At 32.7% G+C, this 11,954-nt stretch overlaps 2 protein-coding genes and 1 pseudogene across 6 annotated transcripts; all 3 read right to left on the bottom strand.

Moving 5' to 3' along the window:
• Window positions 1-815: 815 nt before the first annotated feature.
• On the bottom strand, window positions 816-4,247 carry LOC7474702 (2-alkenal reductase (NADP(+)-dependent)-like; annotated as a pseudogene).
• Window positions 4,248-4,359: 112 nt separating this feature from the next.
• On the bottom strand, window positions 4,360-6,897 carry LOC7474701 (2-alkenal reductase (NADP(+)-dependent)). Of its 4 annotated transcripts, none has more exons than XM_024603521.2 (8): window positions 6,760-6,897; window positions 6,312-6,599; window positions 6,162-6,225; window positions 5,817-6,082; window positions 5,544-5,724; window positions 5,269-5,435; window positions 5,101-5,183; window positions 4,360-4,810 (listed from the first exon to the last, which is right to left on the bottom strand). In XM_024603521.2, the coding sequence occupies exons 4-8, from the start codon at window positions 6,048-6,050 to the stop codon at window positions 4,432-4,434; spliced, it is 1,044 nt and encodes a 347-aa protein (XP_024459289.1). In that variant the 5' UTR covers window positions 6,051-6,082; window positions 6,162-6,225; window positions 6,312-6,599; window positions 6,760-6,897; the 3' UTR covers window positions 4,360-4,431. The 4 variants fall into 4 exon arrangements, with proteins under 4 accessions (XP_024459289.1, XP_024459292.1, XP_024459293.1 ...); XM_024603524.2 differs by having other exon boundaries at window positions 5,817-6,074; XM_024603525.2 differs by having other exon boundaries at window positions 5,817-6,063.
• Window positions 6,898-8,145: 1,248 nt separating this feature from the next.
• On the bottom strand, window positions 8,146-11,145 carry LOC7474700 (uncharacterized). Of its 2 annotated transcripts, XR_002982399.2 has the most exons (8): window positions 10,934-11,144; window positions 10,707-10,834; window positions 10,498-10,558; window positions 9,781-9,902; window positions 9,078-9,148; window positions 8,893-9,007; window positions 8,595-8,735; window positions 8,146-8,379 (listed from the first exon to the last, which is right to left on the bottom strand). XR_002982399.2 is itself a non-coding variant. In XM_006381071.3 (7 exons), the coding sequence occupies exons 1-7, from the start codon at window positions 10,980-10,982 to the stop codon at window positions 8,667-8,669; spliced, it is 615 nt and encodes a 204-aa protein (XP_006381133.1). In that variant the 5' UTR covers window positions 10,983-11,145; the 3' UTR covers window positions 8,146-8,666. The 2 variants fall into 2 exon arrangements, 1 of the variants encoding a protein (XP_006381133.1); XM_006381071.3 differs by having other exon boundaries at window positions 8,146-8,735; window positions 10,934-11,145.
• Between the last annotated feature and the right edge of the window lie 809 nt (window positions 11,146-11,954).

Below are 11,954 nucleotides of genomic sequence, written 5' to 3'. Positions count from 1 at the left end.
ACAGTAGGAATTCCTTCTTCGTTAGCCCACAGAAACCTTTTAAAGATATATATTATATCAAAAAAACCATCTCAACTCAGAATCTTAAATTATTAGGTAGGATTCAAGATATGATTTATATTATTCTTTAATATATTTTTTTAAATAAAAACTTTTTGAACTTGAAATTTACATATACTTACATATCAAATAAATGAAGATAATAAGATTCGAACTCGTGACCGCTTAGTTATCAAGATTCTGATACCATATCAAAAAACTATTTCAACCCAAAAACTTAATCTATTAGGTGAGATTCCAAGATATAATTTATATTATTTTCTAACATGTTATGCGTAGATACAATTAATTAATTTTTTTAAATTTAGTCAATTAAAATCTTTGATTCTATAATACAATAATTAGTCTATAAGAAGATTTATTTCTTAAGTAAAGATTAATGATTGTACTTATAGTAGCATTTGGATAATTCAAAAGATTGCCATGTGTTGGGCAACGAGAATTTCTACCATTTTTGAACGGTAGGAAATAATTCTTCGATAACATAATCCATCATCATGTTTGTAAAACCTAAACCACATATATTGATTTTTTTATATTAATGGTTTTACATTCCTTATAGAGAAATAATCTTTATAATTCAAACCAATGATTTGAACTTCACCAACGTAATAAATCATGTTAATATTCTCAAAACCCTAATATTGCTAACGGTAATGATGCCCATTTAATAACAACAATATTAAGGAAATAATCATAGCAAATCATTGTTCAAAAAGAAAGAAAGAAAGAAAGAGGCTTCTATCCCTTCCCAATCACTCATCTGCAATTCTTACAATCTTCTTCCCAACATTATGACCGTGAAATAGTCCAGTGAAAGCTGAAGGGATGGTCTCCAGACCAACAGATATGTCCTCTAACACCTTAATCTTCCCACTACGGATATAATCAATTGTTGTAGTTATAAAATCTGAATGAAGGTTCGAGTGATCAGTTTGGATTTTAATCCTCTTGTAGATTATGTCTATCATATTCGGTGCTGCTCGTTTTCCACCATCTGTATACTCAGCAATTACCCCGCATGCTGCTACTCTACCGAGCTTTAGCAACTGCTGCTTCTAGCATTTCTGCCCCAACGTTGTCAAAATATATATCGATTCCGTCAGGGAAGTACCTGTGATGTGTGGGAATAAAAAAGCAGTCACATGGGAAAAAAATAAATCCTTTTTATATATATATATATAGATATAGCTTAACTTGAAAAGCTGATTTAAAGCTCTATAATATAATGCTGATAACATAGCTAACTAGAGGTCAAAATACACTTTCAAAGTAATGTGGGTCTATACAAGTTTCAAGTCCAAAAACTCACTTGAAGGAGTATGTTAGAAAATAATATAAAATAAATCCTGGTTCTTTGACATGGTATCAGAGTTTTGATAACCAAGTAGTCACGAGTTCGAATTTTATCACCCCCTATTTATTTGATAAAAATCAATCACAATGTAATGTGGACTTGTGCAAGTTTCAAGCCGAAAAGGCTTTCACTTGAGGGAGTGTGTTAGAGAATAATATAAATCATATCTTGGGATCTCAACTAACAGCTTAAGTTATTGGGTTGATATGGTTCTTTAACATGGTATCAGAGTCTTGATGATCAAGCGGTCACGAGTTCGAATCTCACCATCTCCATTTATTTGATAAAAAATTAAGCACAAGGTAATGTGGGTCTGTGCAAGTTTCAAGTCCAAATGGCTTTCACTTAAGGGGGTGTGTTAGAGAATAATATAAATCATATCCTAGTACCTCATCTAACAGCTTAAGCTATTGAATTGAGATGATTCTTTGACACAAAAGCTCATTTCTAAGGTTTTTTTTTGCTGTCTATAATATAATGTTGATTAGTGAATTTTTATTCATGATTTATCCATTTTCCTTGTCGACGTTAATATTGGAATCATTTAAAACTATGTGTTTGCTTTATTTTATGATTTACTATTTTTGGTCAACTAAATCATACTATTCAATCAACTTAATATAAATCTTTGACCATCAATTACAATTTGATCAAATTGAATTTTGTGAGTAATGCCGTCATCTTTCATTTAATTGTTATTGGTTACCCTTTTTCATTTTATTATTTTGAAAGTTGATAAAAAATTATATAAATTATATCTTGAGATCTTAACTTAAGTTATTGGGTTGAGATGGTTCTTTAACATGATATCAAAACCTTGATTACTAAGCGGTCTTGAAGAGGTGTGTTAGAAAATTATATAAATCATATCCTGAAACCTCACCTAACAGCTTAAACTATTGAGTTGAGATTGTTATTTGACAATAACTTAAATCTTCTCTCTTTTTTTTAGTTCATGAGCATGTTTGTTTTTTAGTTTTAAAATATTGAAAAATTTTAATTTTTTTTACTTCAAATTAATTTTTGAGTGTTTTCAAATCGTTTTGATGTGCTGATATTAAAAATAATTTTTAAAAAAATAAAAAAAAATATTATTTTAATATATTTTTAAATAAAAACATTTTAAAAAACAACTATTATCATACTTCTAAACACCCCTACATCATATATAAGCTTAATGTTTACAGTCCAACCCTTACTTACCTTTGGAGTGTGGATTTCAAATCAGTTTCTTCTTTGTAGTTGAATGCATCATCAAAACCAAGCTTCTCCTTTAGCAATGCTACCTGCATGCGAAGCTAAGGTGAGACCTTTTTTTTTTTTTTTCCCCATCGTATAACATTAAGAGAACGTTTCGTATTATAATAATTATTTTTTTATTTGAAAATTTATTAAAATAATATTTTTATTTTTTATAATTTATTTTTGACATGTCAAAACAACTCAAAACTTAAAAAATAATAGTTTTTTTAAAAAAACAAATAAATTTATTTTAAAAACACTTTAAAACTACAAAAATAAACTTACAGTACGTGACAAAAGTACCCAGACACTGACCTTATCATTGCTTCCAGCACTTCCTACCACATAGCAGCCCGATGTTTTTGCATACTGACCCACCAAATTTCCAACTGATCCACAAGCAGCAGATCCAAACAACCTTTCTCCCTTCCTGGGCTTACATATTTCAAAAAGCCCAATATGCTGTTGGGTCTAGCTTCCTTAGCATTAAATTATAGTATGCGAACCCTCTGCCTATTGTAAAAATAAAGTTTGAGAGGTTATTTCAAAATATTTTTATTTTATATTAAAAAGATATAATTTTGCTTATATTTTTTAAACTTTTTATCTTCTATAATAGTTTATTTTTATCTTTAAACTGACACTGCAGTTTTTTTAAACTCTCATAATTAATTTTATTACAGCTATATATTTCATAAAAGCTATTTAACATTTCTAATAGCTATTTTTCGAAAATATGTTGTAACAACAACCAATTACAAAACAACACCTTAATTCTACAATTTATTTTCTAACTAAATAAATTTCTTTTTCTAGATAACAGCAAAAAAAGGGCATCCATTAAGTGATGATAATAAAGACAAGATGACAAGCAAGTTAGGCTTGCTTGGTGATAGAAAGGAGGCAGCAGGGAGGGCTGCTTTGCAGCATCAAGTTGCACTGTGATAATAAACTGATGATATACCTCACCAGGAATGATGCCAGATTCAGTTTTTACTTGATTTCTGTGAGGAGCTGTAACTCTTCATGCGGTTAATCTGGGCAGGATCTATTGATACAAATAGGTTTCTTAGAATAATCTCATCAGAACCAGGCTCCGCCGACAGTCCAAGTGATGCCACTTTGAGCTCGAAGTCAGACTCATAAGCTGAGCCCTGTACGTGAGTCTTTATTGTTATATACCTGCTGCTCACTTCCATTTTAGTGTTCCTGCTGTGCTTTCCAAAAATCCTTGGTCACTGCAACAGAGTTGATTAAGTCGAGTGATGACTTTTTTCTGCTCTACTTTTCAACATAACATCAGAGACGGTGACCACTTGAACCACTCATGACTATATCATCACAAAAAACTAAAAGAGAGATACTGTGCAGTGTCATTTTTGTAACTTTCTCTTGCATTTTCCCCCTTGCATGAGGCCTTTTTGTAACCATAGTTTCCTTTCTCCAACACCATGTGGAAAACACCAAATTCACTCAAGTCAAAATTAACCCCACCCCTCTCAAGAAAATTTGGGAAAAGTGATAAAGACGAGGGAAGGAAGTAATGCCAGAAATTGCGATTGGAAAACCCAGTTCCAGCAATGATCATCGTTTGCAGTAAAAACGTGATGAAACCTTAGGAGATTTTTTGTAATTATCCCAAAAAATTAATACTCAAAATATCGTTCATCTCACAGGAGAGAAAAAAAGACAACAATTAATTTGATCAACAATGTCGCAATATTCTTTGTAGTTTATTGATCATAAAAACAAAATGAGTTTTCTCTTCCTAATCACTCATCTGCAATTTTAACAATCTTCTTTCCAACATTATCACCTCTGAATAGTCCTATGAAAGCTAAGGGGATGCTTTCTACACCAATAGAAATGTCCTCTTGCACCTTAATCTTGCCATTTTGAATGTATTCAGTCGTTGTCGAAAGAAAATCTGAATGCAGGCTCTTGTGATCCATGGCTAAAAATCCTTGGATTTTAATCCTCTTGTATATAACATCTATCATATTTGGTGCTGCTCGTTTTGCAGTTTCTGAATACTCAGCAATTGTTCCACATGCAGCTACTCTACCAAAGGGATTCAAATTAGCAACAGCAGCTTCTAGCATGTCAGCTCCAACATTGTCAAAATATATATCAATCCCATCAGGAAAGTACCTGTGGAATTAATGTGGAATCAACAAGCAAGCTCAAATAATTTATCAGGAAAAAGCAAAAATAGTCAAACTTGACTATTTTTCAAATTTTCTTGTATGTTTTCATGTATTTGGAGTGTCGAAGTGTCCATATTAGACATGGAATGCTCTGCAGCAACGTAGAACATGCTCAACGTTCAACTTCCAATTTTTACTTGTTATAGTTTTCGCATTGAGTGATTTTCATGAGCTGAAGCTTTTTCCTTTTTCGTTGACATCATAACCTGAAATATTGATTTTGATGTTTCTAACCTTGTGAGAGCGGAATTCAAATCAGTTTCTTCCTTGTAGTTGAAAGCATCATCAAAACCAAGCTTCTCCTTTAGCAATGCTACCTAAATAGATGATGCTAACATAAGATTTTAATCCCAGCACGAAAAATCTTCAGATTGAAATACAAAACTAAACCAGATTCCTAACCTTGTCTCTGCTACCAGCACATCCAACTACATAGCAACCAGAAAGTTTTGCATACTGGCCCACCAAATTTCCAACTGATCCACAAGCAGCAGATACAAACACTTTGTCTCCCTTCTTGGGCTTGCATATTTCAAACAGCCCAGCATAGGCTGTTAGTCCACTTAATCCTGTAGCATGAAAAGATCAGTGAACAAATCAAACAAATGTTCTTGATGATCATTACTATGCTGGTGATTTCTGATTTTTCCAAAAAATGAAGACAGGTGATTGATTACCTAGAATTCCAGCATGATATGATAACGGTAGTTCAGTTTTTGGGTCCACCTTCCTTAACATGCCTCCTCCTTTTACTACACTATATTCTCCCCAGTGAACAAACCCCACAACCAAGTCATCTTTCACAAATTCAGGATTGTCAGAAACCAAAACCTTGGCTACTCCAAGAGCATCAATAGGCTGGCAAGGAGAAAGAAATAACTCACTGCTCCATCTGAATAATCTCCAACAAGGATATTCATTCTGAAACCATTGTAAATTGATGTACGTACCTGACCGGGAGAGATACCATCTGCAGCTTGTACTGTTTTCTGTGAGGAGCTGTAACTCTTCATGCGATTAAGCTGGTAAGGATCAATTGACACACACAGATTCTTCACAATAATGTCATTGGAACCAGGCTCCACCGATAATCCAAGAGGTGCAACCTTGAGCTCGAAATCAGACTCCTTTGCCGAACCCTGTATGTGTTTCGTTATTGTGATATACCTGTTGTTCACTTCCATCTCAATGCTCCTGCTGTGGCGAGTCTAAGAATCTAAAATCAGTGATAGAGTTTAACACAGAGAAAAGAAGAATCAAGAGAAGCCAACAAAAGGCCAATTTCTAAAGGTTACCTGGCCCGGAATGTTTGCTGCCAGTACGTAGTTCTAGACAAAAATCAGATGACTGTTGTTTCTCCTATCATAAGTGGTAGTATTTATGGTAGTTATTAAAGCGGATCGAATTTTCTTTCGATAAAAAAAAAAAAGGATATTGAAACCTACATGAATTCATAACTGGTTAAACTCGGATGAGACCTGCCCTGAAATAATTTTTTTTCTTTTCAAAACTTATAAAAATGAATAAAATAGCCATAACTGAAGTTGACAGGGCGATTCGATAGCTTGAATTTTTAATCAAGGAAGATACTACACCGGCCTGGCTACTGTGATATTTATTTTGGTTGAGGGATGCGGCTCCATACAAGAAGAAAGGTTATGATTTTCTCTCAAAGATTCCGTCCTCAAAAAGCCCTTGACTTGGTGATGTCCAACCCTTGTCTTCGTTTTAAACTGAATATAAAATGAGTTCAAGTTGATCTGTGCTCGATGATTTCTAGAGATAATTAATAAAGAGCAATTAACCTAGAATTCAAACGAGAAAGATTCTGTATTATCATATTAATTTGATGTCATTTTCCATGGTGAAAAGGAAAGGAATAAAGAAATTAACCTTGGCCTGCTACCATCTTCCACGCAAGTTTCATGCGGACGCTAACTCACTCATCGCATAATTCCTTGAATGAGTCAAGGGCGATGGTGAACATACTCATTCGGTCGTATTCTGGTTTTCGAAACTTGTTATTTTGAAAGACTTGTGATGGGTGGGGTCAGATTTTCATTGCCAGCTGCCTCTGACCTGGACAGGATTATGATGTGTTTACAAGTCGGATAATAATTGTTTTTTAAAAAAAAAAATTTTAATATATATTTTTCATTTTAAAAAAATTACAATTTAAAAACATAAAAAAAATTAAATCTCAAAAAAAAAATTCAAAATTTCGTCAGCAATGCAAATCAGAGACTTATATATGCTGCTAGTATACAAGTGGAGTCCTACCCGCAAGATTTTGCCTTCTATCTCATGACAGAAATAAGGCATTCTGTGCTTCTTCTTCTTCTTTTTTTTGGAAATAAATAGTATAATTAATTCCATAGAAATAGTATATGGAATTAATTATACTATTCACCAAAGTATAAATAGTCTACAACAAATTATTCCATATAATTACTTCAACAAATTATGCCAAAAAGATTAACAAATAAGTCACGTAAGCTAAAGAAGGATAAACTTGGGGGATTTGACCGAGGGAAAATAAAAAGCCCACCATTATCAGACATGCGCCAACCATAATTTCCTCACTCTTTCAAATATACCCTACTCTAACACCCAACATTACAACAATTTCCCAACTATAAAATGTTGAAAATTTATTTAATTAACATAATTTAAATAAATTATAAATAAATAAAAAATTAAGCTAAAAAAACTCTTGGTTTTTCTATTAAAAAAATCTTTAGTTTTTCTATATTTAATTCTTGATTTATATTGGTTAATTAAAAATTGATAAATATGAGAATTAATTCTTTAATTTTTTAGCTTTTAAAATTAACTTTAAAAAGAAGATGAAAGAAGAGTTTCTAACTTGAATTTTTAGATCTTTACACATTTTTTTCCACCTTGTTTTTAGTGTTTTCTTCTCTTTTTTATGCTTTGATTTTCCTAAAAAAAAATCTAGAGTTTAGGTTTACTTTATTGAGAGATAATCGAGTCCTTTTAATTTGGTTCAATGTAATATCCCGTATTTTTAAATATACTTATACTTAATTATCTTATATGTAATAATTCAGGTAATTTTTTTTACATCATATATATGGATGTACCATTTATTTTTACACATTAGTAAGTTTTCCAATACTTTCGATATTACATGCCGATATCTTGATCAAAAACCTTTTTTCTCCATTACAAGGACCTATTTGTCGAAGAGACTAAATAACTTGTCAATCCTTTGAGAAGAGATAGCTTCCAAGATTATTTCTTGATACGCATGCAATATTATAGAATTTAATCGATATTCAATTACTCATAATATTTAGTATTTATCAGTCTACATTAGCAACTCAACATCATTAACCTGCTTGTACAAATTTCATAGCAAACTTTAATATAATATTTTTTCATCCACTATTGATGAAACCCATGTACATCTAGCAAAATTCTACTGACTTGCAAAATACAGACATGTTTCTACACAGCCAAGAATCAATCAGTAGGAGCAGCATCTGTTTCCTGCAACAGAAATCGACATGGACATGAGGGAGAGAGGGACTTCACATCGTAGAGTAATAATTTAAGCAACTCATCCACATATATACATATTTCCATCATTCTATAATTTCTTGCTCTGATTTCTATAATTATACATGGAGTTCATTAACCTAATAGCCAGATACAGTTGCAGCTACTTGAAGTAACAGCAGAAGCACTGGAAAACTCTGGCATACCTTGTTGATACTACAGCACCAAATGTCAAACTAATTGCTGGATGGTTTAACCTTGAAGCTCGAGCCTTATGATTATTTTGGTCCACTAGTTTTTGAAGGACCAGCTCTCTCCACCATAACGTCGTAGAGTTGCTTACCATTCTATTTATAAAAGAAACAGCATTGATCAAAAATTTTGGACACCGAAACGTAATAAGCTGCTATGAACATTGTATGGACCTGATCCAATTAACTCCCCTTATGGAGAAGCAACTAGATGCATTGGAGCTCTGATGTTTATTTTCTATGATATACTTACAAAAATTACTGGGAAGAAGTGCACTTGTCCTTCAGGTTTCGTCTGTGTCTCTTTAAAGTACACCAGAATCGGGAAATTTGGCCACCACAGTTCCCAGTTCACAAATGTCGAATATCTGTAGTAAACTGAGGGGTGAGTAGGCTTCATTGATCCTTCAAATTTGTAGGAAGCACAGAGAGACTTACTTCCAACGGTTTTTTCCGCCCACAAAGACATTTTCACCTGATTCCTGAAGCTGCTCACCTACTTTTACCTCCTATATGACCACAAATATCACGTCCTTGTAAAGCACAACGAAGTCTAGAGATGCCAGCTAAATGAAAAATCAACAACAACAGCATACAATGCATAAAAGATATGAGTTGACATTGACTGCAAGTTGGAAAAAAAAAATATTCATTGAGTTCCACACGAATCAAATTTCTTAGAAGAAGCTAAGTGCATTTCCATTTAAGTATGCCAAGATAGCAAGAATTATTCCTCAATTCATTCAAAAACTCACAGCAGCAAACTTCTTACACTTGATTTGAGTTTCATAACAAATGAATTCAGTAGAAATAGATTTCAAATATAAGCGTCATTAATCCTTTTGCACAACTACTTACAAACAATTTCAATGGGAAAGCGAAAGTGCTACCCCAACAAACACATGCACGCATGTATTATCACTAATCTGAAATCGCCTCAATCAAAACCTATAACTTATAGAACTCACTTAACTCGGTCATTAAAAAAAAGGGTTGTTCAAAGTACATGTCATTGCTGTTGACCAAGTGTAATGAACGAGATGTGAAGAGATTATAATAGAGATACCAAATTAACACGGATTCATCTCTTTGTTTCTTAACTTTTGGAGAAATAACTATTAGTACAAGTAAGTCAACAAACCAGAGCTTTGTCGTCAAAAACAAATTTCACTCTAGTAGTCTGGAACAATAGTAGCAAGCCAAGGAGACCAGCAGGCGCAGCTGGCAATAGATTATTTGTATATGCTAACCCGCCAGCTAAACCTGTTTGAACAGAAATATCACATCATATATAAGACTTTACTTGTCAAAGAAACCTCAGAGTTTCAGACGATGAGAAACTAGGAGAGACAGTGAACAACTTTTACTAATTCATATTTATCTTTTTAATTACACAAATGCAGGCATTACAAAAACCTTTGAAAATCCAATCACCCTTGGGCATGGAGCATCAACAGAACAAAAGTCAAATCCAAGTTGACCCAATCAAGAAAAAATAAAGATAAGGCTAGTTAATAGGCATGAATGCAAGTTTCGGTATGCAGACTCTAATTGGTCCAAGCAAACCTTTCATCCAAAGACCACAAGATTAACATCCATGCACATACAATTCATCATGTGAAATGCCACTACTGTCTATACTGCTTGGTCTGGTTACTTTCCATCTTATTCACCATTAACTAAAAAGAGAAACCGGGATCAAAATACCCCACTTGCAAAATTCCTAGGTCAGTTCAATGTGGAATCCTAATTGTTAATACCACAATGCTTCTCAAATCCTCCAAGCCATTCCCCTGATGAAATAATTTTCACAAGCAACATACTCTATGCGCACAAAATCAAGTGCTTATATACGTACCAAGTAAGACAACTGGGATTCTGTAATCAGGCTCAGGAACAACAGTCTTTCTCCTTCCAAGCTGTGTCAAAAAAATAAAACCATGGTAAACATCTGAAAAACAATAATTTATCTAAATGAAAGTAACCCATATCCAAGAAACACACCCATTAAATTACCAAGGAGCTAATGAATCAAACATAGAAAATTTCGATAGTATAATCACAAACCACTGAAGCAGCAACAAAAGGGTCTCTCCGTATACTTCCAGTTTCCTTCTTTATATGAATTTGATTAGCTATCACTTTGCCATAGAATGAACTCCTCAGGTTCATCACATATCCATTCACTTCCCTATCTGTTAAACAAGAATAAAAATGAAAGATTCGAGACAACCAGCTTATAATTCAAAAACCCAGAGGCGTTTTTCAATGGATTTAAGGATAAAGGTTCTTACTTTGCGAAGGGAGAAGGCACAAGGTCGACAGCGGAGCACTAGCCATCATTTTTTCAAGGAGAAAACAGGGGATTTTGAAATTGTAAGAAACAATTGCTGTAAAACTGGTGTTAGAAAATATTATAATGACGTTAATGCACTTGGTTAACGAAGTGCCAAGTGCCAACTACTACCTAGGCATGGATAGGAAGGGCATTGGAGTGAAATGAAAGGAAACTATTTCTTACATGTGAGGCGTTATCTGATGATATACACTTGGGCTCCTTACAACCACCAAATAACTAAAACAAGCGCCAACAGAGAAAAGAAACTTGTTTTAACGGAAAACATTTTCCAGCCATTTTTTCAGAAAGAGACACCCGAATTTCTAAAAATTAATTCAAGCCGTTTTAACAAATGCTCTTGCTATTTTCTTACTCTTTTTTTTTTTTTAAGGAATCAAGATATTCTAAAATAGTTTATATCTCAACTAAGATCAAATTTAAGACATTCAAAAAAATTATTACTTTTTAAATACGATATCAGAGTTACACTTCTTCTTTTTTCCTCCACAACGTAGCCAATCCATTGATGATTTTCACAAATGCATGCCCTTAATATTCATTTGTATTAGATTTGATATTTGTCAGTTGACAAAATTAAGATATTGACAAACAACTAGTTAATATTTTTTAGTTATTATAAAGATCTTGATGTTTTATTGTTGTTTATGCCAAGACACAAATAAATGTGAATTGTACTATTTCTCTACGTTTAATCTTTAACAGTTTAATTTGGCCTTCGAAGTATTCATAAAAGTTCAATTTTGTCCTAAAAGTTTTTTTTTATTTTTATCCTTATAGTTTTAGATTTTAATGTATTGGCATTAAAATAATTAGGTCCGAAAAGTTCTTTGATTATTTCATTTGATTTTTTATATTTAGACTAATTTGAAAGTGTTTTGAAATTTAAAAGGGAGATATTAAGGTGCTTTAAATGAAAACAAGTTAAAATGTTGGTTATAACTAGGATTTAAATTTCT

This window comes from Populus trichocarpa, chromosome 6 (assembly GCF_000002775.5).
Source record: "Populus trichocarpa isolate Nisqually-1 chromosome 6, P.trichocarpa_v4.1, whole genome shotgun sequence".
NCBI classification, from domain to species: domain Eukaryota; kingdom Viridiplantae; phylum Streptophyta; class Magnoliopsida; order Malpighiales; family Salicaceae; genus Populus; species Populus trichocarpa.
The sequence above is the reverse complement of the archived record's forward strand: the minus strand, read 5'-3'. Positions and strand labels throughout refer to the sequence as shown.